The sequence below is a fragment of the Melanerpes formicivorus genome, unplaced genomic scaffold, assembly GCF_026170545.1.
Source record: "Melanerpes formicivorus ecotype bairdi unplaced genomic scaffold, bMelFor1.0.p_v2 SCAF_30, whole genome shotgun sequence".
NCBI classification, from domain to species: Eukaryota; Metazoa; Chordata; class Aves; order Piciformes; family Picidae; genus Melanerpes; species Melanerpes formicivorus.
The window spans coordinates 9,570,777-9,596,697 of NW_027142382.1; the positions used below are offsets into that span (position 1 = coordinate 9,570,777).

The 25,921-nt window shown below is 45.1% G+C and overlaps 1 protein-coding gene across 4 annotated transcripts; it reads right to left on the reverse strand.

Moving 5' to 3' along the window:
• Positions 1-3,690: 3,690 nt before the first annotated feature.
• B3GALT5 (beta-1,3-galactosyltransferase 5) lies at positions 3,691-24,881 on the reverse strand. 4 transcript variants are annotated; one of them, XM_068155261.1, is made up of 5 exons: positions 24,675-24,881; positions 18,019-18,169; positions 9,044-9,125; positions 7,536-7,709; positions 3,691-7,100 (listed from the first exon to the last, which is right to left on the reverse strand). In XM_068155261.1, exons 4-5 carry the CDS (start codon positions 7,626-7,628, stop codon positions 6,144-6,146), a joined length of 1,050 nt encoding a protein of 349 aa, XP_068011362.1. In that variant the 5' UTR covers positions 7,629-7,709; positions 9,044-9,125; positions 18,019-18,169; positions 24,675-24,881; the 3' UTR covers positions 3,691-6,143. The 4 variants fall into 4 exon arrangements, with proteins under 4 accessions (XP_068011362.1, XP_068011361.1, XP_068011363.1 ...); XM_068155260.1 differs by lacking the exon at positions 24,675-24,881 and adding an exon at positions 24,394-24,492; XM_068155262.1 differs by lacking the exon at positions 18,019-18,169.
• Positions 24,882-25,921: the final 1,040 nt, after the last annotated feature.

The window sequence follows — 25,921 nt, forward strand, 5'->3', positions numbered from 1 at the left end:
TCACTCAGAACTGCACATGTACTCCCTGGAAACAGTATCCAGAAGGAGATAGTTTCTTAAAATATACCCAAGGACCTTATTCCCAGTGGCATGGTAGCTATGAATTTAGCCCCAAAAATAAGGTGGTAGCAACTGCAAAAGTGATTAACAGAGAATAGCTCTATCTACCCAGTTAGTAGCTATATTCAGGTAATCATTAGCACTCCTGAAATAAAACAAAAGCCACAGTCTAGATATCTAGCAGAACTTGGCCTGCAAGGGTAACTTTTAAAAGGTTGATACAAAGCCACAAACTGCTCAGGTAAGACATTTTAATGCCACTCCCAAGCAGCCATCATTCAAGGAAGCAACCCAAAACACTGTCTCCTAATGGGAGACTTAACCCTTTGGTCATGAACTTGGCCTGACAGAATACCAGCAGCTGCACCATCCCAGGGGCCAGGTGCCAGCACCGGGATCTCAACACCTAGGGGAGGTGAACAAGTCAACGTGTTATTATATAAATGAATAGCTATTCTGCTGAGACAGGCTCCCTGGGACTGCATGGCTGCACTGGTCCTGCCAGCTGTGTTAAGTTTGGCACCAGGCACAGAGGTAGAAGTGAGGCCCAAGGCCCTGCAGGATTATTTCACTGAAAACAAGGAGAGGCACAATGTTTTTCCATAAATTCCATAAAGTAGCCAGCTTGTACCATGAACAAAACAGCATTGAATGGCCAAAAGATATTTCTGTAGGTTACATGGAAAGAATGGTGATTAAAATGCTGCTGCTAGGCTTGCAGTCTGGCCATCAGACCTCCTGAGGGCAGTGGCAAAAGTGGATGTGCTACATCAGAGCTTTGAGTCCAAGGGCACATACCCCTGCACAGTTGGGATGGGAGGTGGCAAGATGCTGTTCGAGAAAGAGCAAGAGCTAGCCACCCCCTGGCACAAGGTGTGCACTAGAGAAAGGCAAACATCTCTGCAGTCATCCACCCAACCACCTGGATAGCCATATGACTTCAAACACCATGCATGCAGCCATTTTCTGAGTTGGAAATATGAAATAAAGATTATTCTTCTACCAAACAAATACAAATTTATTTCTTTCATCATCAGTTCTCAAAAATAACTGCATAAGCTCAGGTTGCACTTCATCAGAAGTAAATAAATAGTACATTATTACCATTGTTAAAGATTTTTCAGGAACAGGCGTGTTCCCACTGAAAATATTTATCCTGCTTTTCAGACATAGGCAAGTCATAAGATCACAGGATGTTAGGAGTTGGAAGGGACCTTCAAAGATCATCAAGTCCAACCCCTTCTGCCAGAACAGGGCCCTAGAATCAAGCACATGTTGCACAGGAACACATCCAGATGGGTCTTGAAAGCCTCCAGAGAAGGAGAATCCACAACCCCTCTGGGGAGCCTGTTCCAGTGCTCTGTGACCCTCGCAGTGAAGAAGTTCCTCCTCACATTGAGGTGGAACCTCCTGTGCTGTAGTTTATATCCATTACAGAATAATAGAATAATAGAATAATAGAATAATAAACCAGGTTGGAAGAGACCTTCAAGATCATCGCGTCCAACCCATCAACCAATCCAACCCACCTAAACAACTAACCCATGGCACCAAGCACCCCATCAAGTCTCCTCCTGAGCACCTCCAGTGATGGTGACTCCACCACCTCCCCAGGCAGCACATTCCAATGGGCAATCACTCTCTTTGTATAGAACTTCTTCCTAACATCCAACCTGAACCTCCCCTGGTGCAGCCTGAGACTGTGTCCTCTTGTTCTGGTACTGGCTACCTGGGAGAAGAGACCAACCCCCACCTGGCTCCAACCACCCTTCAGGTAGTTGTAGAGAGTAATAAGGTCACCCCTGAGTCTCCTCCTCTCCAGGCTAAGCAGCCCCAGCTCCCTCAGCCTCTCCTCACAGGGCTGTGTTCCAAACCCCTCACCAACTTCATTGCCTTTCTCTGGACTCGTTCCAGCAAGTCAACCTCCTTCCTAAACTGAGGGGCCCAGAACTGGACACAGGACTCAAGGTGTGGCCTAACCAGTGCAGTGTACAGGGGCAGAATGACCTCCCTGCTCCTGCTGGCTGCACTGTTCTTGATGCAGGCCAGGATGCCATTTGCTCTCTTGGCTGCCTGGGCACACTGCAGGCTCATGTTCAGCCTGCCATCAACCAGTAACCCCAGGTCCCTCTCTGCCTGGCTGCTCTCCAGCCACTCTCACCCCACCCTATAGCACCGCATGGGGTTGTTGTGGCCAATGTGCAGAACTTGGATGTGTTCAATCTCCTGCCCTTGGACTCTGCCCATCTGTCCAGCCTGTCAAGGTCCCTCTGCAGAGCCTCTCTGCCCTCCAGCAGATCAACTCCTGCCCCCAGCTTGGTGTCATCAGCAAATTTACTGATGATGGACTCAATGTCCTCATCCAGATCATCAATAAAGATGTTAAAGAGCACAGCACTGATCCTTGGGGCACACCACTGGTGCCTGGCTGCCAGCTGGCTGTGGCACCATTCACCACCACTCTCTGGGCTCAGCCTCCAGCCAGTTCCTAACCCATCGCAGTGTGCTCCCATCCAAGCCATGGGCTGACAGCTTAGCCAGCAGTTTGCTATGGGGGACAGTGTCAAAGGCCTTGCTGAGGTCCAGGTAGACTACATCCACAGGCCTCCCCACATCCACCAGGCAGTCACCTGATCATAGAAGGAGATCAGGTTGGTCAGGCAGGACCTGCCCTTCCTAAATCCATGCTGGCTGGGCCTGATCCCTTGGCCATCCTGTAAGTGCTGTGTGATTGCACTCAGGATGACCTGTTCCGTGATCTTGCCTGGCACTGAGGTCAGGCTGACAGGCCTATAATTCCCTGGCTCATCCAACCAGCCCTTCTTGTGGATGGGCACCACGTTGGCCAGCTTCCAGTCCTCTGGGACCCCTCCAGTGAGCCAGGACTGCTGAAAAATGATGGAGAGTGGCTTACCCCTTGTCCTATCACAGAGTGCAACAGAGAAGAGCCTGTCCCCTCCCTCTTGACACCCAGCCCTCAGATATTCATAAACATTTTTAAATCCCCTCTCAGTCTTCTTTTCTCTAGACTAAAAAGCCCCACGGCTCTCAGCCTCTCCTCATACGGCATGTAAAAAGAGACACTTGAATTTTGGGGTCGGAGTGGCTGGAGATCTCCCAAACAGAGAGGGACCTGGGTGTGCTGATTGACAGCCACCTGAATATGAGCCAACAGTGTGCCCAGGTGGCCAGGAGGGCCAATGGCATCCTGGCCTGCATTAGGAATGGTGTGGCCAGCAGGAGCAGGGAGGTCATTGTGCCCTGTACTCTGCATTGGCTAGGCCACACCTTGAGTACTTTGTCCAGTTCTGGGCCCCTCAGTTTAAGAAGGATATTGAGACACTTGAACGTGTCCAGAGAAGGGCAACAAGGCTGGGGAGAGGCCTTGAGCACAGCCCTGTGAGGAGAGACTGAGGGAGCTGGGATTGTTTAGCCTGGAGAAGAGGAGGCTCGGGGGTGACCTCATTGCCCTCTACAACTACCTGAAGGGTGGTTGGAGCCAGGAGGGGGTTGGTCTCTTCTCCCAGGCACCCAGCACCAGAACAAGGGGACACAGTCTCAAGCTGCACCAGGGGAGGTTTAGACTCGAGGTGAGGAGGAAGTTCTTCACCAAGCGAGTCATTTGTCATTGGAACGGGTTGCCCAGGGAGGTGGTGGAGTCATCGTCCCTGGAGGCGTTCAAGAGGAGATTGGACGTGGCACTTGGTGCCATGGTCTAGTCATGAGGTCTGTGTTGATAGGTTGGACTCGATGATCCTCGAGGTCCTTTCCAACCTAAGTGATACTGTGAGACTGTGATACTGTGAGACTGTGATACTGTAATAGTCCTCACAAACTTCACTAGAAAGAAAGAAATAATAAATAACCTCAAAGTAATAAAATCACTTTCCCTGTCTCCCTTCCGTGCTTTTTACCACATTCAGCATATGTTCCCATCCCCAAGGCCCTACCCTGCTATCCCAGGACAGTGTCCGGCTCTGGTTGCTCTCACTGGGCTTGATCCTGACCCCCACCAGTCATTACTAGGGCTTGACCTCAGACCTACCATATCACCATGATACTGCCTTATGATTAGGAGTCAAATGAGCTTGCCACCATCTGTGGGTCTGTCCTGCTCCCTTGCATGGGTGTGTGGGGCTGAGCCCTATCAGATTCCCTCAGTTCCTGGCTCCTCTTCCATTAGGCAACAGCCCCAGTTTTGCTGCACACTGAAAAATATATTTCACACCTAGTGCAGGCATCCAATGATTCTTTGCTGGCAAAACTGACCTTTTCTTTGCCTGCAAGTAAATCAAATAGGAGTGTTGCACAAGGCATGATTTTGTGAATTCCTTTTTTCCTTCCCATAGCCCAAATGCATTTTTCACAGCCTTTACTATAGTCTCAGTTCCATCTCTCTGCAACCTACAAACATCCTCATGATTTTAAGAGTCCATGTTTGGTAATGAATTAGAAATGAGGTCGCCAGCCTGAATGATTACTTGGACACCTTTTCCAACCATGTCTTCTTTAAAACAGTAAAATCCTCCAGTGTTCTGCTTCACACACCCAGTTCCTCATAGGGGAGAAAAATGTCTAAATCGATTGTACTGTTTATCTCACTGTAAGTGACTCTAGTTTAGCCTGGGCAAACAAAGCAAAGTGAGACACAAATGCACACTCTGGGGTCTAGTTTAACAGAAAGACCAGGGCACTCTTCACAGAGCATGGATCCAGCGCTACCATTTACCACTTTCAGCAGGAGGCACATAGAGGGAAACATGCACAGCAGCCTTTCACATTCTCACTAGGGGACCTGCAGCACCCAAGGTTGTCCCAAGAGCAGTGCATGGGCAAACTCTTCCATCTTTACAAATAAAAAAATTATGTAGTCCAAATCACAGAAACATTCAGGTTGGAAAAGACCCTCAGGATTACCAAGTCCAACTGATAACCCTACTCTACAACCAGATCCCCAAGCACCACATCCAAACAACCTTTATACACATCCAGGGTTGGTAACTCAACCAACTCCCTGGGCAGCCCATCCCAATGCCTGACCACTCTCTGTGAAAACATTTTTCCTAATGTCCAGTCTAAACCTATGCAGTCACAGCTTGAGGCTGTTCCCTGTTGTTTTATCACTAATTACCTGGGAGAAGAAACTCCCGCCAGCCTCTCTACAATGTCCTTTCAGATAGTTGTAGAGAGCAATGAGGTCTCCCCTCAGCCTCCTCTTTTTCAAACTAAACAGCCCCAGCTCCTTCCGTTGCTCTTCGTAAGATTTATTCTCCAGTGCCAGTATGCAGTTCTGCCCACACAGAGAGGGCTGTGAGGGCAGAACTGCAGTTCCCTGTGCCAGAAGGGGAACATCCTGACAGCTACAAACACCTTCTCTTAAGTGCCTGCACAGATGGGTGCAAATGCAGTAATTTATTAAGTGGGACCAGGAAGAGAATGCAGATTTTGTTCTCTGAATGGAAGTACTTTGAATTTTAGTTTGGCACTGCAGAAATTTTTTCAGTCCTGCAGCAGAAAGATTTGGAGGACAGGTTTGTGGGCCTGCATCTTTCAGAAAACAAAAATAAATAATTGCAACTCCTGTAGAGAAGGGATACAAAGAGGTGGGAGTGGCTGCAAGAGAAAGAGGTTTACATATCCTTGGGCAGAAATGGAGATTAAAATAACCCTTAAAGAACTCTTTTGTTGGGAGTTTTGCTGGAGTTAAGAGCAGCCCAGAAGGGGGCCTACAGGAAGGCTGGGGAAGGACTTCTCAGAATCTCAGGTAGTGATAGGACTAGGGGGAATGGAATGAAGCTGGAGGTGGGGAGATTCAGGCTAGATGTGAGGAGGAGGTTCTTCACCATGAGAGTGGTGGGACCCTGGAATGGGTTGTCCAGGGAGGTGGTCGAGGCCCCGTCCCTGGAGGTGTTTAAAAGCAGGCTGGATGAGGCTCTGGCCAGCCTGATCTGGTGTGGGGTGTCCCTGCCCATGGCAGGGGGGCTGGAACTAGATGATCCTTGTGGTCCCTTCCAACCCTGAATGAAACTATGAAACTATGAAATGCATTACATTTAAGTTTGGTAATTTAAGCAGGGAAGGTGCTAAAGCATTCCTCCATTATTTTCTGTCACCAAGTGATTCCAGTATCTCAGCTGCTCAGAGGGTTCTACTTCGTGGCATGTCACGATTTTCTTGAAGCGAGAAACAGAGAACCTAATCCTTTCTGGAAAAAAAGTCTGCTTTGAATGAAGCTCTTCCAGCCCGATTTTTAATTTGTCAAGGCACAGTCCTATGAATACATCCTCCAGTTTAATGAACGGAACATTCTCTGAAACATGATGGATCTGACTAGCAACATCAGTGGATAAAACATAGCCAGTCCCAGAACAAAATGGTGGGTAGGTCTTTCCTGGGTATTCTTCTCTACTCACGTACCACTTGCTCCCTCTTTTACGTATGGGATGCTCATGCAGTTTTAAAAAGCCTGTGAAGAATCTAGTGGTCCTTTTTTTCCTCAGAAGAAGCTCAGTGAGGTAAAAAACATTGACAAACACATCTGTGTCAGTTTTCATCACAAAGCTGGACTGGTTACAAAATCTGTGAATCCATTCCATTCCCATCATGGTCTTCAAAGTCAAATTGTAATATGTGTCAGTAAAATTCTTTTGAATAATGTCTCGGTACTTTTGGCTTTCAGCAGCAATATCTGCCTGCTGGCTGGAATTCACAGTGCTTCCCAGGAGGAAATACGTCACCAAGCGCTGGCCAGTGATCGTTCTTTCCTTCCCCCAGGTGTGCCGGATTGCCATCCTGGCATCAAAGTGGTGGCATGAGGATGCCACAAGTAGGACAAGGAAAGGTGGGTTCTTGTGGCAATCTATATCTGGGAGCTCCAAGAAATTTCCTCTGATTCTCCTAAAAGTCTCTATGGGAAATATGTCCTCTTGCCTGTTTACACCAAATATATAGAGTTTGGTCAAATTGGTGTAAAAAACCACAAAGCTAGCACAGCCGAATGCTACAACGCAAACAAACATCTTGGATTTTGTGAAGTTCATCTGAAAGAAATAAGAGGGAACAATGTATTAAAAATAAATACATTAAAAATCTAGTGCCTTACAGTGCTGTATACCAAACTCTCTGCTTAAGGTGTTTAAATCCAGGTCATCTCTAATTGAAAGCCTACCCATTTCAAGATATTTTTCCACACATATTTCTTTTAGTATCATTTCCACAAGATGTTTTGGTGGCATTCAAATTCATGCTCATGCTTTTGTACCCTACAATCCAGAATATGCTCAGAAATCCACACAAGCATGTCCACTGATAGCAGGTTACCCTGGTGGATGCATCAGACCTGCCCATTTTCAGCATCTTGTGAGCCACAATGTAGATGTGCAAGGGCTCTCACAAGCCAGAGAATGGAGCAGCAGCAGATATGTGTCCTTGTCCAATGATAGTCACAAACAGCAACAGCAGCTTCTTAAAAATACCTTGTTTATCCATTTGTTTGAAAAGTGCCTGTATCCCAGAGCCAGCAAGTGCTGTCCAGCTGGCAGACATAGCCAGGTTCCTCCCATCTTCATCTTTGCATTGCACTGACCCAGAAACTGCTCCCAGTCTTTTTGTTGGAGGGGCCATGAGTCATGTTTTGGATGTTGGGTCAGCTGCTCAGAAAAAAAAATAAACAACAAAAGACAGTGGGTCAGACTATTTTTATGTTTTACCTTTTGCAGAGTTTAGGTGACTCCCTAGAGTATGCTGAGGTGAGACAGGGATTGTCTGTACACCCTCCCCCCTCCCCTTTCTAGGTGAAAGAGATCAAATCAATAATAACAACTGTCATTCATCCTTGTAATAGATTGATGCACTGAATATCTGGTTACATAATTTTGTGAGAAATAAAAATTATCAAAGCAAATCCAGAAAGGTCACAGTGCCAAAACAGTTATACATCTCCATAAATTACCCTGGTGAGAAGAGTATAATGCTTCCGTTACTCATTCCATTAACCCACAGGCCCACCAACTACTACTTTAGAGCAATAGGATGAAGAAAGTTTTACCAGGGAGAAGAGTATTCCCTTCCCCTTTCTTAGCAAAGAATTGGATCTGGCTTCCTATTTAGTAATACAGCAAACCAGGTTTACAGTATCCAGAGCTCTAGACTTCATGGAAATTTGATCTCTTCCCTCTGGCCAGGAGTCTTATGCCTAGACTCCCCAAAACCACACTAGTGCCCTTCTTTTGCTTAAATTCCTCTTTCCAAGCAACAACAAGATTTTGCACTGCAGGCTTAAGTTGTTTTTAAAGTCCAGCCAGGTGTTCCTGGGACCAGATCCAGCTCACTTTACCCCTAAGAATAACCCCATTAATTTCAGGTACTCAAAAATATGAAACAAGTAGCAATGAAGATCTGGTTTGCTGATATTCCTCCCACAGTGAAATGTATTTTTGCAAGGATTCACTAATGAATTTGGAAAACATTTCAGAACTTCACATTTCTTCTGACACCTATATTTAAGTTAACATTAAATAGAATATTCCTCAGAGCTGGTTTTTTCCTGCATGTGTAAGCTCACAGTAGTCTTGTGATTAACTTAACAATTGTTTTAATTAAATACATATGTGAAATTGTGTGAGAATATACATATGCATGCATATATATATATACACACACACACATAGGCAGAAGATTATACAAAAATCTGCTCTGCATCTGTTCTCATATTCATCAGTGGACTGGGAAGAAACACGTGGATATCCTGAAAGTAGTGTTTTCTGGAAAGGATGATGTTTTGAAGCTGACAACACCGGCTCACATGAGACTGTTTGAGGGTCTGACATTTCTCCGTCACAAGAATGCCAGAACACATATATGCAATAGTCCTTCAAACACTGAACTGAGAAATTAATTGAGAGCAACTCTCCATTAAAACCCATTTAATCCTTTTCAGAAACACCCATGAGCAAGAAACCATAACAAAACATATTCATTTTACCAGATTTCAGTAGCATCAAACTCATGTGACTTGATCCCATTTCCTTCTTGCTTGTTTCCAGGTTTGAGCACTGACAACAGACCTAACAAAACATAAAAATATTAAAAAGGTCCCGATTCTGGACAGCTGGGAGAGCAGCCTCTCAATGTTTGATCTGTCCTGTGTTTACCATACTGCCTATCCATAGCCAGACTTCCTTTTTCAGTCCATGTATGAAGCAGAGTACCTTATACAGATGTTGTAACATGCACACATGCCTGGGTGTCGGCGAAGACGGCAAGGGAAGACCCACGACAATCAATATGATTGATAAGCAAGCTGCAACTTTAATGTTCAAAGGCATAGCTTATATATCATCTCAGCTAAATATGCACAGATGTCATTATTCCATTGGCTATTAGTCCAGGGTTACATTATAATATCCAGCCTCCTTGGGGTTAGGTCTACGTGCAATTTCACAAGCTCCTCTCTAACTAGTTCTTTGCTTCACATACACTGTGTTTCACATGCTGTTATCTTGTAACACAGCTGCAAGCAAAGCCACAAGACTATGGGGACCTTGCTGCATCAGCTTATCAGCTCACTGTGAGCAGTAAACAACAAGATGGAGTCCGGCCTACACACTTTGTTCAAGCAGCTGTTCCATAGAACCATGTCCCTGAGATTCAAGCCATTCCTCAACAATTCCCCCCTGTCTTCTGAACAAGAAAAGCTCGAGATGTTACCTCATGTACACTTCGCATAACACATCCATGTGCAATACGTAAAACAAGCAAAACCAGCAAAACAATACCAACAAGACTGAAGCCATTGATCAAAAGGATTAACATTTTTAACAATAGATTATGATTTTCTAACCAAGCAAGCTTCTCCAAAAATACACAAATGGTCCAAAACAAAAAGAACTCTCCCTAGCTTTTCTTGTGGATCTTGTACATTGTCAAACTTCTCCAAATAGCATTTTAATGTCTTATTTGCTCTTTCTACAATAGCTTGTCCAGTAGGCAAATGTGGAATGCCAGTGAGGTGCTGCACACTCCATTACTGCAAATATCTATTAACTCAGCGGCCAGCATATGCCGGGCCATTGTCCGTTTTATCTGCTTAGGGACTCCCATTACAGCAAAACATAGTGTCAGATGCCTTATCACATGAATTGCCTTTTCACCAGTTAGTGCTGAGGCCCACATGAAATGGCTAAAGGTATCAATGGTGATATGGACATACTTGAACCTCCCAAAACGTGCCACGAGTGACATCCATTTGCCATACCTCATTCGGGCCGAGACCCCGGGGAATGTGCCACAAGGCCGAGACCCAGACCTGCATGGCGACTGCACTGTGGGCAGGCTCTCACAAGTCCCCGTGCTCTAGCATTCTGATGAAAGGTAGCATGTACATCACGAGCTTTAGTAAAGGCATCCATTGGTACTGACAAAGATACCAATTTATCAGCTCTATCATTACCTTCTCCCAATCCCATGGTACCTTGATGACCTCTAACATGCAATACTGCATAGGGAGCTTCTCGCTGCTGAATGGCCAACTGTAGCTGTAAAAATAACTCGCCTAGTCTGCGATTGTTGGTATCTCATAGCAAGGCTTCCTCTATTCTCTGTGCTACCCCTACTGCATAGAAGGAATCAGAAATTACATTGAGGGGAATCTGTAACCATCATTTAAAGGCATAAACTATGGCAGCAAGTTCCAGTGTTTGCAGCGAGTCTCCTGGAACAGCTTCCAGAAGAACATGCTGCCATTGCCCATCTTCTTGCCATGTGACTGCTGCTCTCCTAGATTTCTTTCCTGCATCTGTAAAAACAGTAAGTGCATCTATCAATGGATCCTCACTTCACTTTGGTGCAGATATCCAATCCTTCCTGATTAGCTACCCATTTTAAAGGAGAGGGTACTGATGACAAAGCAACTTAGTCCTAAAAGACTCATTTGTAACTCTACTGAATGTTGTAAAAAACAATTCAAATTTTCCTGTCTAATAGGTACAAAGATTGTGTTTGGCTCCTGTCCTGTCACCTGTAACACTCATTTGCGACCCTTCTCAATTATCATGGATAACGATTCCATTTTTGTCTGGTTTGAATTACGAGGTTGCAAAGGCCCAAATATCTATTCCAAGACCCACACTCTTTCCCCTGTTTTCTTTTCAGACTGTGTAAGTGCACCAAACAAAAATAGACCATCACCCAAAATAGTCAAATCTATAGGTAAATCAAAAATTCACCGTGATACTGATTGTTTTAGAGTAGACTCTGCAATGTCACTGACTGCTTTCTGTTGTTCTTGTGTCAGCATGACTGGTGTAGCAGGGTCAGTGCCTTTCAAAAGAGGTCTTAAAATTTCCAGTTGTGAATTCCTACGAAGCCACTGAATATCATCCATAAAGTTCTGAACACCATGAAGGGTACAGAGTTCCTTCTGAATAGTAATTTTCTGTGGCTGTATAACAGAATCTGATATTGTCCATCCTAAATATTTCCAAGGTGCTGTTAGCTGTATTTTTTCTGCTGCTATTACAAGGGAACTTTTTCTCAGCTGCTCTGTTAAGAACAATTCTTGTTGTTGTGTAAATGGTTGTTCTTGTGCAATAAGGATGTCATCCAGATAGTGATAGATTAATGTTTCTGGCCCAGCTTGTCGCGCTGGTTGCAGGGCTGCATCAACAAATAGCTGACACAAGGTGGGGCTGTTCTTCATTCCCTGGGGACGCACGACCCGCTCACAGCGTGCAGCAGGTGCTTCCCTATTTAAGGCTGGCAAGGTAAAAGCAAATCGCTTGATATCATCAGGATGAATATTGATAGTGAAAAAGCAGTCCTTTAAGTCTATGATAAGTAAGTTCCATCCTGCTGGCAACATTGCAGGATTTGGCATACCAGGTTGCAAGGCTCCCATGGCTTCCATTTGGTCATTAACTTTTCTAAGGTCATGAAGCAACCGATACTTGCCAGATTTTTTTCTTATTAACAAATATGGGAGTATTCCATGGGCTAACAGATGGTTTAATGTGTCCTTGTTGCAATTGTTCAAAAACTAACTGGTGAGCTGCTTCCAGGCTTTCTCTCTTTAGCGGTCACTGCTCGACCCATACTGGTTCATCAGTCAATCAGGTTAACCGGATCGGGAAAGCCCAAGTAGTGACCGCTGTTAAAAACAGCCACTGGTTACAAGTCATGCTTCAATTTGAGTAAGAATGTCTCGGCCAATCAATGCTTCCACCTTAGGAGGTAGCTGCATTATGGTCAAAAAGGATACACAAATACGGCCATCAATAATCACTTGAATTTTGTCTTGATTTTTGCTGACTGATGCTGTGCCGTCCACACCTTCCACACTTGTCAACATAGGAGTAATTGGCCAGTTATCAGGCCAGACTGAGTGGTCAATGATGGTAATATCAGCTCCTGTGTCTAATAATGCATTTAACTGATGTTGTTCATGTCCATTGTCCAAAATAGTGATAGCTTTTGGTCGTTGATCCATGGGCATACACAATAGTGCCATTCCTCCTGTTGATCCAAAGCCTGCATCTCCTCTTGTGTTCTGAGAAATTGCTGTGGCTGCTTCTGCAAGCTGTAATGATGGCACCAATTGTGCAATGTGACTGCCTTCAGTAATAACCAGTGGTGGAAAAACTGTCATAGCAATTAGACAAATCTCTCCAGTGAAATCTGTATCAATAATTCTGGGTAAAACAAATAGTCCTTTTAGGCCAGCTGAGGAGCGTCCCAATAACAAGGCTCCACACGGCTGTCCTCGGTATCCAGGTCTAGCCTGAGGCTCCCTGGGGTGGCTGGCTTGAGATTGGAGGCTGGTTGTAGCTGACGGTGCATGTCCTGTTGTCCCAAGATAACTCTCTGTGTTTATAGCTACCAGTGTCCCGCTTTAGTTACATGCTGCAGGCACAGCACTGTTTTGCTACACTGCTAGCCACTTCTGCACTTATGGTGAGCATGGCCTACCACCATGTCAGGCTCTAGGCCTACACTGCCAGATCGCTCACACTGCTCGTCACTGGCATTTGGTCATGGGAGTTGTTCTCATCCTACACAAGATACTACTTGCATACACAGAAGCAAGCAAGTTAAAGCTAAGCTATATAGCAAAAGCAAGAGTTCTGTAGCGCAGCATGTCTAACAGACTGATGTTACCCATACAAGGCACAAAGCTTAAGTTGAACAAGTTAAAATGTTCTAACAGAGCTGGCATAATTATGGTCAAAGATAACAGACATTGTAAAAAAGAATTTAGATCTTAATAGTTCCGATCTTTAAGTTTCACTCCTCTTATTGACAGAGAAGACTTGATTATGCCTGAACACATTGCACACAGAGATTGAGGCACAAATGCAATCCTTAGCACTGTCTTTTACAATCTGCTTTAGGATTATGTTGCATCTTTATTTTCTCTAGGATGGTCAAAAATCATGAGTTGTTTAACAGGAGCAAGATTTCTTTAATCTGTAAAGGTAGATCTGGCCAGGCTCTAGCTTCACAGACAGAAAACTTGCAGGCAAGCAGCAAGAGCAAAAAAGCTTCATTGCTTTGCCCAATATAAAATTACACATAATAATGTGGTTTTGCTCATCCTAGTTATACTGATCTCTTATTGGCACCATTGAAAAACTTTTTTTGCTATGGGGTATTCTCTCTTTTCCCCTTTTTTGTATTTGTTTGTTGTTGTTTTCAACCTAAAATTACATATAACATGTTGTGTTATAATGAATTTTGATTTTCCCTCTAGGTGTATAAAATTATAGCAAACTGGTGAGATAACATATAAGCCCATATGAACATTTTCTCTAATTACACAACAATCAAACAACCATAATATTCAGTCCTAATTCACATGGTGCTGTGGTACATCCTTCTGATTGATGTTTTTGATCCCAGATTATCATAACAATTATTGTGATCGATGTTCGACTGCATGGGAAATGCTGTTTCCTCATAGTCTTGATTATTCTGCACATTAGCTAAGGAATACCTTTAAAAATTAATACCTATTTACTACAAACCTTAACTATATTACAAGGAGCTCCTTTGAAATGCCTAGGCACACAACTAAGAAGGTTTGAACCAAAAGAAAATCTTACAATTTGAACTCATTACTAAGTACGTATACCTTACTGCAATTACCATGTACTAAGTGCCTCTAAATACCAAATGTTTACCATTATAGATTCATAGTTTCATAGTTTCATTCAGGGTTGGAAGGGACCACAAGGATCATCTAGTTCCAACCCCCCTGCCATGGGCAGGGACACCCCACACTAGATCAGGCTGGACAGAGCCTCATCCAACCTGCTCTTAAACACCCCCAGGGACAGGGCCTCGACCACCTCCCCGGACAACCCATTCCAGGGTTTCACCACTCTCATGGTGAAGAACCTCCTCCTCACCTCCAGCCTGAATCTCCCCACCTCCAGCTTCATTCCATTCCCCCTAGTCCTATCACTACCTGAGATCTTGATTATGCTTACTAGGAAAACTCTAAACAACAAATCTCTGGAAGACATTACAATCAGAAATGATGAAATTAGCACTCTTGCTTTAAATTAGAGCAGAGCTGTGGTCAACAAGAGTCGTACCAGAAACTGGGGGGGGGGGGGGGGGGGGGCGGGGGGCGCTGCTGGTGTGAGCCGCGGGGGCCATCGGGGCTCGCAGGAGGGGGGCAGTCGTAAGAATGCCGTAACCGCGAGCCTCCAAGCGCTCCACTGTTTCTAAGAGGGGCTGTAAAGCAAAGTCGGCGCTGTTTGAATTCCGCGCTGCCGCTGTTGTCGTCTTCAGAATCCGAGCCGTTGCTGGCGACACTAAAGGAAGATGTTGATGAAGGGGATCGAACACACTGAGCCACAGGTTTCACTGCCTGTTTTCGGCTTTTTCTCCGATTGGGGCGAACAGCAGTGGTGGTGGCTGGTAAACGCGGTGTGGTCGCCGTACGATGTACTGGGGGCGGTCCCGGTCGATACTTCTCAAACTCATCGTTCGGTCGCAATTCAGATACAACTGGCGCTGCATTTCATCGTGACAGATTTGCTGTAACTGCAGCAGCCATCCGCTGTTCTAGTTTATATTTTTTAATACAGTTTATGCATTCTCGACATGGCTTCTGCAGCTTGATAGCAGTTTTATTACCATCTATGGCCCAGTCCCACAGTTTGTTTCCATATTCTCTCCAAGAAGTTTCATAAAAATAACTATCTCCGCTAGGGAAATACCCTAAAGCAGATGCATGGGTCAAAAGCCCAGGAATTATCTTAGACGATACGTCTGCCTTTCGTTTTTCTAAGAAACATTGCAGTGATGAGAGCACTGCCTCTTTGTCCGTGATCACCGCCAGGCTCCTCCATGCCGCAAGCTCCGCTAATTGGTCTGCTTGCCGGCTGCCGTTTTGACCCACCGGTGTGGTGACAGCACTCAATATGAGTGATAGAAATCATCTTCTACTTTTCGTTTCTCAAGGAAACTTCTTAATAAGTTAAGGGCTACTTCGCTCTCCATACCCCGGGGATTTACTAGTGCAGCCTTGAACCCAGAGCCTGCAGCCCTTACCCTGACGGCGAGCAGAATTCCTGCCCATGCACGGTATGAACTCCCTATGCCAGCATTGAGTCACACTTCTGCCCATTGATCGCTGCCTAACTGACACTTCTCTGGGCTCGCTGAATCACCTCAGCAGCTGGAGGGTCTCCAACAGTCTTCTGTCCCTGTTAGCCCTTTACGCCCCTGTTTGGGGAGCCACTTGTCGGCAAAGACGGCGAGGGAAGACCCGCGACAATCAATATGATTGATAAGCAAGCTCCAACTTTAATGTTCAAAGGCATAGCTTATATATCATCTCAGCTAAATATGCACAGATGTCATTATTCCATTGGCTATTAGTCCAGGGTTACATTAGAATATCCAGCCTCCTTGGGGTTAGGTCTACCTGCGATTTCACAAGCTCCTCTCTAACTAGTTCTTTGTTTCACATACACTGTGTTTCACATGCTGTTATCTTGTAACACAGCTGCAAGCAAAGCCACAAGACTATGGGGACCTTGCTGCATCAGCTTATCAGCTCACTGTGAGCAGTAAACAACAAGATGGAGTCCGGCCTACAAACTTTGCTCAAGCAGCTGTTCCATAGAGCCATGTCCCTGAGATTCAAGCCATTCCTCAACACCTGGGCAATGAAAACATTCATAAATCTATGTAAACTGCAAAGCATATTTTATAAACTTTGTGAGTTACACATATGCCATGGCTTAGTTGTCAGGTGGTGTTAAGTGACAGGTAGGACTTAATGATCTGTGAGGTCTTTTCCAACCTGGTTGATTCTATGACTCTGTGACTCTATGTGCATGTATCATTTCACAGCACATTAGTGGGGAGGCAATGGCCCTCATAAAAAGCACAGACTTCCCAAAGCAGGGTCTCATTTGGTTCTGGCAGTGTGGCATCTGGAAAAAGCTAGCTTTTGTTTAATCGTCCAAAGCAATCCTATCTGGAATTGATAGGAATGGTACTCCTTTTTTTTCCCATAGAAAATTAACCATAGAGGTATTTGCAGAGGGGATTGGGGGAAGTGTTCACAAGGACCCAGATCTCACTGGTAGCACCTTGAGTGTTCCCAATTTGGTATTTTAGGTCTCTCTGCCTCTCCAGCTGCATGTAGAAGGGAGCTATCCAGAAAAACATGCTGCACCTCATGCCAGGGGCTTCTCCCAGCTGTCATCACGACCCGCAGCCCTGCAGAGTGTTGGAAGTCCTCAAGCTAGGTACAGTGGAGGATCTTCAGCCTCCCTGTCCATATGGGACCATGACCATCATAAACCTTTCACAATCCTGACACTTCCCTGCTTCACTCTCTCGATAGTTTTTCCCCAGTATAGCATTGTTTTCCCAAATTCTCCTCTCCAGGTAAACTCAGCAAACACATGGCAGTGCACAGGACATCTAATAGTCCTGCCTTTAATTTTGTTTCCCCTTGCAGCTCAAGAAGGGAAGAGGTGCCCCAGAAGCTCCTGTGGCCAATGGAAGCCTGTAGCAAGGAATTTGCACAGGTACAGACTTGGTGTCCCAGGGGAGCTGAGCTTATCAGTATGTTGCAAGGTTGGCAGTTACTGAAAGAATGCCATGGGAAAGAGTGACAGAGACACCTCCAGCTTCCTCTGTTGAAGCCATTTTTCATTTGAACCCATCCCTTTCTTTCTTGTTTTCAAGTGAATAGGGAAAGTTTTGAAAGTTAAAAATATTTTATATTAGCACAGGTAGGTCAGTTCCTTGGACTGCTGGTACTGGCTCCTTACCCTTGGGATGCTGAGCCCCCATCATCATCCTCACCACACCTGCAAACAGCAGGTTTGCATTCCTGGCTGAAGCAAATGCTCTGTCTTCCTCGCTGCCTGGGAGAACTCCAGTATAATAAAGAATGTTGTGGAAAACAACAGCTTCTGTTATGGTTTAAGAGGACAACATGTTTGTGACTGCCTTTAGCAAAGCCATTACAATCCAACCTAAAGTATCTTGCTCTATAGTGTAGCTGTGAGCATAGGTTAGGTGTGACAAGGCCAGTGGTTTCTAAATTGCCTGTCACTATCTTTTCTCTTTTGCCTGTATCTGACAAGCAATACAGTCTGGGATTGGAGATTTCCAGTCTCCATGTACCTGTCTCCATGAAGCAGCCTCGGAGATGTTAACATGAAGGGAACAATGAGTCTACAGGAGGTGGTCCAGGAAACAATGGAGACTTACTAGTCACCAGGCTCTTTTCTAGAGGTCATTTTGTGCAACACCTAGTACTTTTGTGTCAAAACAAATCTTTCTAGTTTTAAGGAAAATCCTTTTGCATGACATTATTTTCTTCTCTAATCTGAGTCAGAAATTGCAGTTTGTAATTACCTCAAAGCTTTTTTCCATCCCCTATTGTTCCAACTGCAAATTATCTTATGTAGGACATTGCCAAAACATTACCTCCTTTGTGTCCTAGAGAATGGTTTGTTTAAACTGACTGGCACAGTGTTTCACGGTGCCAAGCAGATCCAACGGAGGCTTGCACAAAAGTCTGGGACCCAAGCAGTGTGGGCTACAGGACCCTGCAGCCCAGTGCTCCTCTCAGAAACACCTGAAAGAAACATGTGAAGAAAAGAAGGTAGACAAGGTCTCTAATCCACATCAATTGAACTGCAGCCTTCTATTTTGCAAGTACCTACTTCTACCAGTGGCATGAACTTCCTCCTGCATTCTACCATGGTAAGCAGATTGGCTTTAGGATCTCTCTGTTCATACCACTGACCTTTGTGTAATTCCATGCTGCTCAGTGACAGGGCCATGGTAGCTGCTGTGATGAAGCTGAGTTATTCCATCAAAATTAATCTGACATCTCCTTTAGGTTTGTTAATGAGTATAACTATCTTAACAGGACCAAGAGATCAAGACTATATGGCATATGGATCAGGAAAAGCAATCTGGCCCGAGGCAGAGAGAGGTAAGTAGGTCTAGAGCCCCTCTGAGAAACAGATTCAAAACAGCCATTTAAATAAAGAAAGTTTTCTTAACTTTTCTGTGGCAAAGATACAGCCATGACACCGAGTTCAGCGGGCAATTTGCATTGGCTTTGCATTGAGGTTGCAAACATCAGCTAGGGAATGACATAAACCACAAACAAACAAAAAGCTTCTGAGCATCTGCAAGAGTCCCTGGTTCATAAGCAGAGACACAAGCAGCTGCAACAAGGCAGACCCAAAAGCAGAGGCATGATGTAAGCGTGTAAACAGGAATCATGACCTGACATACTGCACAGTTAAAGCTGGCAGTGATACTCCCATTTTACTTTCCTAATAATCAAAAATAACATGTGCCTGGGAATAAGTATTAGTAACACCTGCTAACTTTTAATATTCCTTGGAATGAAGCCTCTAAAATGTTTTCTCAGAAGTTCTGGAGGACATGGAGACTAACACACAAGAGTAGTAAAATGTCAAACAGCAGGAAACATTGCACTATCCCTAAATGCAAGTGCCCAAAGATGATGTCTCTGGCAAGGCAGTGAATCGAGCAGTGACCAGCCCACCCTTTATATAGGTAAATGTGGGGAGTCAGGTTTCCCCCTTAGCACAAGCTCAGAAGTCAGGGAGGGAAGATGAGGTGCCTCTGGCCCAGAAGCTTTAGCCTGTGCCCCTACTCTAGGAGCAGGATGCTGCCTGACGTCTACCAGACTGTCAGGAACAGCAGCACCCACTCAGGGCATATGCAGGACTACTGAAAACAGTGTTGGTGAACCACTAATTGAAATAAGGCATATGACTCTACCTTGTCCTCTGGCAGCACTGCCCTGTGTGTTCAGTGACAGTGTCCCATTAGAGCCTCTGGAGCAGGTGGTGCTGTTTCCAACTGAAGGAACAGCACATCAACAGCCACCAAGGTGATGAGGTTAAATGTCTCATTCCTGGCACTTTAAAATGCCACTTTTCAGCAGGAGGCTTTTACAACAGTATGTATTAACAATGTCTCCACCCAAACCAAATGTCAAGACTTGTCAGGAAGGCTACAGGACAAGGCAAACACTTTTTCTGCTGCTGCTACTGCCAGACTATGAAAAACCATTTCCCCCCCTGTTAGCACACACCAGCCTCTGCTCTCATGATCGTCTCTCATTATCAGCAAGACAAAGCAAGACATTGTTCCTCTGCTTCATACATGCCAGTTTCCATCTTTGGAGTACTGAGTTGCTAGGCACTTCATTTCCAGCTAACTCCTTTTCCTTTTATGTTTTTCTTTCTTCTTTCTGCATTTTTTTGGTTTTTTTTTTCCCTTCTTCTTTTTCCCCTCTCTTTTTTTTTTTTTTCCCCTGTGTGTTTTTGTGTCTTTGAAGGTTTTGGCTTTGTTTTTTTCACACTGCTGCTGAATGGGATTAGCTTTCCCAGCTCCACCCAAAGGACCTCTGGGCTGCCCCTAGTCTCTCATGATGGATGTGCAAGGGGAGTGGGTCTCTGAGGAGTGGGTGCTTCCGATGCTTCAAATAAGCCTCTGGCTTTCCAGAAAGACCACAGTGTTTACAGCAATGGAGCTGACTCTAGGCAGCAGGTGAACCATTCACCCACCACCACAGACCCATGGCAGGAATCTGCATTTCCAAACCTTAAGTGATCAGTTAGACAACAGACAGAAAAGGAGCGTTATTATTACTGGTTTGCAAATCCTACTGTCGTACCTAATTTATGGTCCTACAGTATCACAGTACTTACAGGTTGGAAAGGACCTCCAGAGATCCTTAGGTCCAACCCCCCTCCCATCAAAGCAAGATCACTTAAGGTAGTCCACACAGGAATGCATCCAGGTGGATTTTGAGTCTCCAGAGAAGGAGACTCCACAACTTCTCTGGGCAGCCTGTTCCAGTGCTCCATCACCCTCACCGTAAAGTTTCTCCTCATGTTGAGGTGAAATCTTCTGTGTTCAACATGAGGAGATTGTGTTACCAATACTGATTTATCTGATTGACCATGTAACTTTAACAGCAAATTGAATCCTCTTTGTAGAAGATTTGGATAGTTTTATTTACCAGTTTGGGTTTTAACAAAAGGAAACAAACCCCAAAAGTTTGAAACAAAAACAACAACAACAACAAAGAGCAGAAACAAATCAAGTTTTGAATTTAATAGTTGGGGGGGAGGGGAAGAGAGAATATTACAGTGATATGTTAAATTCTAGATTATATTAATCCCAATGAAATGATGTCTGTATATGCACACATGTGCATAGCTACCCTGAATTATTTATCAAGGGTTTTTTCTGTAGTCGTTAAAGATATAAAAGTACTACCATGTAATGCTTCACCTATCCTGATATGAGGGTCAGGTAAAGTAGAATCATAGAATCATAGAATTGTAGAATAGGCTGGGCTGGAAGAGACCTCCAAAGGTCATCTAGTCCAATCCCCTCTGCAGTAAGCAGGAGCCTCCTCAACTAGACCAGGCTGCCCAGAGCCCTGTCAAGCCTCATTTTGAGTGTCTCCAGGGAAAAAAAGACTATTACAGTGATATGATAAATTCTAGATTATATTAATCCCAATGAAATTACATGTGTATATGCATTATGCAGACGTAAACAGATATATACATATACCTGTATTGTTTTTAGCAGCATGACCAACACACACACACACACACAAATTGGTTAAAATTCAATAACTGAGTAAGAGTTAAAGTTAAACCTCTAGGCCACAGAACTCCCATCATGCTAGGACAATGACAGCTTAAGAAGAATGATCTGGTCCACTTAAGTCTTTAACCTTATCTCTTCAAAAGGAAAAATTCCACTATTTTTCCCTCCAAATCACGTTTTGTGCCCTGCAGAGGGTAGTCTGCTGGTGGTTAACCACAATGCCAGCATTGTGTCACAGTCACAGGAGGAGTTTTGCAAACAACTTTCACCCATTAGAAAAGTGCTTCTTTATTGTTAAAAAGGAAATAACAAACATTTGCAGGTCTCATCCACATTAAAACACAGTCTTTCTAGTTCAGATATGGAAGTATCACCCCAAGTGTGGAGATTCCCATTACTAAAATGGCTGCAAAGGGCTAGACCAGAATTGGTCTCTGGGTTCTGCCTCTGAGACTACTCAGGTGGCTGGTGCCTAAAGTAGAATAAAGAACATGGAGAGCATATATTCTCAGAGAAGGTATTTCTGGCACAAGGATCTTCTGAACCACAAGCTGCATCTTCCTCTTTACTAAAAACAAACGTTAAAACCCAAGGGCAATCATTTCCTAATGCACCTTGATCTCATCTGCCCAATTATGAGGACTTGTCTGTGACATTTGTTTGGGAAAGCCAAACAGCATCCTCAGACCGAAATGCAGTTATGTTCTCAAAACCAGCAAAAGCTTTGGCAGGAGGTGGAGCTGCTCCCGTAATGTCACACAGGAAAGAAGTGCTGCATATGAAAAGGCAAAAAGCAATGCATTTCCAGGGACTTTAGCCAAGTCAATAAAGCTTACTTCTATTTTAAAATCTCATTTTGCTTTTACAAGCTGCCTCCAAATTCTCTTGAATTCTGGCCCTAAAAAGCCTAAGAAAATGTCAGCTTGACTACTTAAGTCAGGCCAGATCCCTTTCCTAGGAAGGCAAAAGATGTCGGAGTGGGTGTTGCAATATGAGCTGTTAAGCATTCAGACTGTCAGCACAGAGAAACTGTCCCGGACAGTCATTGCAGTCCAGCCCTCAGAGCAGGTGCTTTTTGTTCTTTTTAGGACCATGTGTGGGCAGTTTTGATATAGTCCACTTCCACAAAGGATCCTTTTTTGCTGGCAAGCAGCCAGCAAAAGGACATCCTCCCACAGGCAGGGCGAACAGCAGTGCCTCTGGGGCACACCCTGTTTGTTGTCCCAGAAGGACCTTTTCTCATCTTGGTAGACATTTATTTTCCTTTCCATTCAGCCTAAAAGGCTTCCCTTTCTATCTTCCATTCACCTGCTCTTTACCAAATCTCCCTTTCCAGGTTCCTCTTCAGTGCTAATAGACTCACTTCCAATCATGGAAGGCTCACTCTGATCCTACAGTACCCCTACCTTCCATTTATCACTGATGATAGTGAGCATATTTAACTTTTATAAGGACTGTCTCATGAACCAGCAGTTACAAGACAATTACTGTTTCACTTCCTATATTCCAAACTCCAGACCTCACCAAATATAAGCAATTGTCTACTATGGGATAAATAAGAGCAATCATAAACCCATGTAACTAAAGCCCCATGTGGTTCATCAGTCTGAATAGGAATAAAGTCCAACTCACAGCCACCCTCTTAACTTCATAAGCAAATAAGACAATGAGAAAAATTCTTCCTTAAGCTCTTGCCATCAATTCTAGAACCCAAATGCTAGAACCCCTGGTTCTCTGTAGGCTGTAGAAGCACCATTCTTCAAAAATTGGAGGTATGTTTTGGTGTCCCTTAAATTATTTATTGCACCTTCATTTACAAGTAGTGCTACACATTGGATTTTTCATCTTAATTTCAAAGGAAGGAAGGAAGGAAGGAAGGGAGGGAGGGAGGGAGGGAGGGAGGGAGGGAGGGAGGGAGGGAGGGAGGGAGGGAGGAAGGAAGGAAGGAAGGAAGGAAGGAAGGAAGGAAGGAAGGAAGGAAGGAAGGAAGGAAGGAAGGAAGGAAGGAAGGAAGGAAGGAAGGAAGGAAGGAAGGAAGGAAGGAAGGAAGGAAGGAAGGAAGGAAGGAAGGAAGGAAGGAAGGAAGGAAGGAAGGAAGGAAGGAAGGAAGGAAGGAAGGAAGGAAGGAAGGAAGGAAGGAAGGAAGGAAGGAAGGAAGGAAGGAAGGAAGGAAGGAAGGAAGGAAGGAAGGAAGGAAGGAAGGAAGGAAGGAAGGAAGGAAGGAAGGAAGGAAGGAAGGAAGGAAGGAAGGAAGGAAGGAAGGAAGGAAGGAAGGAAGGAAGGAAGGAAGGAAGGAAGGAAGGAAACACTTTGATCCTTCAGGCAGTGTGATGGTCTTGCTCTTCTCGCTCAGAAGAAATACTAATATAGATGAAATAAGAAAATGAGCATTGCACAGAAGAGTTTGCTATGCAGATTGTACCCAAAAAAAAAGTGTTGAAATGAGGAAAAATTGCCAATAAAGACATTCCAATGTCACTCTTAGATCTTTCATAAATAAAGTGCTGCTCAGCTGTGCCAATATCGCTGGAGGATGAGGACTTGCCAGGATGCTACCTTTCAGATGTTTAGGTTTTTCCTCTGGTTTAAGCTGGGGCAGTACTTGCACAGAGTAGATGAGCCCAGTGCTCTTGCTGCTCTGTGCCCTTTCATCTCATGCTGCATCTTGGCACAGTTGATTTATAGTGTTAGGAGCTTTTTTATTCCTCTATCAATACAACAGTAGAACAAAGTCTTTGCATTTAAGGGGCTTTTGAAAAGCCAGTCTATTACTTTTAGAGGATAGTGCTCCTGGCCACCATACGGCTCCCACCCCAGGCTGACATAGCCCAGGAACAGCCGCTGAGGCTCCCCTCACCACTCCAGACTTGTGCCAGATGCTGAATGATTAGCTGGGCTGAGGCAGAAAGAAGAGGAAGACAAATCCCACTGTGGGGCCCTCACACTGACATCTTTTGTAAATAACTACCTGGCTTTAAATTGCTTATCTTTATGGATCTTCTTTTTAAGCATTTTATCCAATGCCTCAGCGAACATGCAGGACAGCAAGGAGAATATTATCCTAGGGGACAGGTACACGGACTGTCCCAACGTTTCCTATGTTAAAAAACCCTCTGGTAAACAACATTACTTATTGCTACCTTCTTACCATCAAATCAGTGCAGTTCCCCTTACTAACCCTCTTACCAGAGGATGGGTGTTGCAGTCTGGAGCCCGCAAACTGAACCTGACGTGCTGTGGGGTGCCCACTGCTCTACGCAAGTGGGTGACTTTCCCAGACAGGGAAGTCCGAACTTTGATCCCAGTCTTCGAAGCAGGATAATCCCTGCCATGCCGCCTAATTTTACTTTCCTAATCCAGCCGCAGAGGTTGGCAAGTTTGGGAAAGTCGGTGACGTGCGTCCAAGGGCACGGCCGGTAGGCGAAGGGAACACTCCCACCCCCACCCCCCCCCGCCCACGGTCATACCTGCAGCTGGAGTGTCACCTCAGGTGCCCGCAGTGCATCCTGCGGCGGCTCTGGCCATGTTGCCCGGGAGCTGCGGCGAGCGGGCGGGACGCCCATCCTAGCAGGGGGTGCCGGATGCAGACTCCGCTGCCGCTGCCGCTGCCACCGCCACCGCCCTGCCATTCCCAGCCGGGCGGCACATGATCGCCAGCGCCTCCGGAGACAGAAGTGAGAGATGGCAGCGATGCGGTAACGGAGCTCTCCAGCTGCCTTTTCCTTCTCTCCCTCTTCCCTCCCTCTTGTCCCCCACCCCCCTGCTTCCCTCCCTCACTCACCCTTTCAATCCCTCCCTCTCTCCGGCAGGTAACAGACCGACTTCAATCCTTCCCTGCCTTCCTCCCTTTCGCCCGTTGGTACAGACCGACTCTACAGCTACAGATCCATAGGCAGGGAAGGAAAAGTTAGAAGCTGTCTGTGAATGTTTCTATTTTGGATGTTTTGGACGGGAGAGAGGAGGCAATGGTTTCCCAGGCACGGGAGCCATGCAGTCCGATCTGGAAATCATGTCAGAGCAGAGCCAGCCCTTCCCAACCCTGGGAAAGTTCATCTCTGTGCTCTCAATTATGAACAGTACTGCCTTGATTTGCACAGAAACCTCCTTCTGCCCAAAAGGCTGCACTTAGGCACCCTCAGAGTCACAAGATGTTCCCTGATGAGGAATGGCAATCTGTCGAAAAAGGGCAAAGGGGAGCAAACACCTCCCTACCCACCACCACCAGGCAGCAGCAGAAGGGATGCACCCATCTCCCAGCTCTCAGTCTCCACTCTATGCCTCATCACTTCACCACCCTCCTCCTCAGCCCCCAATGTTTGTTTAACCTCTGACCCTTTGCTGTGTGGGCACCGGCTCAGGTTCAAGACAGCACTCTGCCAAAGGCGTAGCCAAGCCTTTGCTTTAGGGCTGGTTAGAGTTCAGGAGAGACATCCCAACCCTTTCCAAGACCGCTTTCAATGCTTCTTGGTGCAAGGGAAAAGCACAGCATTTTTACCTCTGTATATATGCAAACTGTCCTGTGGTGACAGCAATCAATGATAATTTCATACAATGACAATTTCATACATCAACAATTATTGAAACAAATGGCTTTGGGGGGAAAGATTTCTCTCCTAAGGCCTGCAGTCTCAAGCAGAAAAGAATACTTCCAAATAAATGTTATGGATAAAGCAGCCCCTGTAATAGCAAAATACCAGCTAAGAATGCAGAGAGT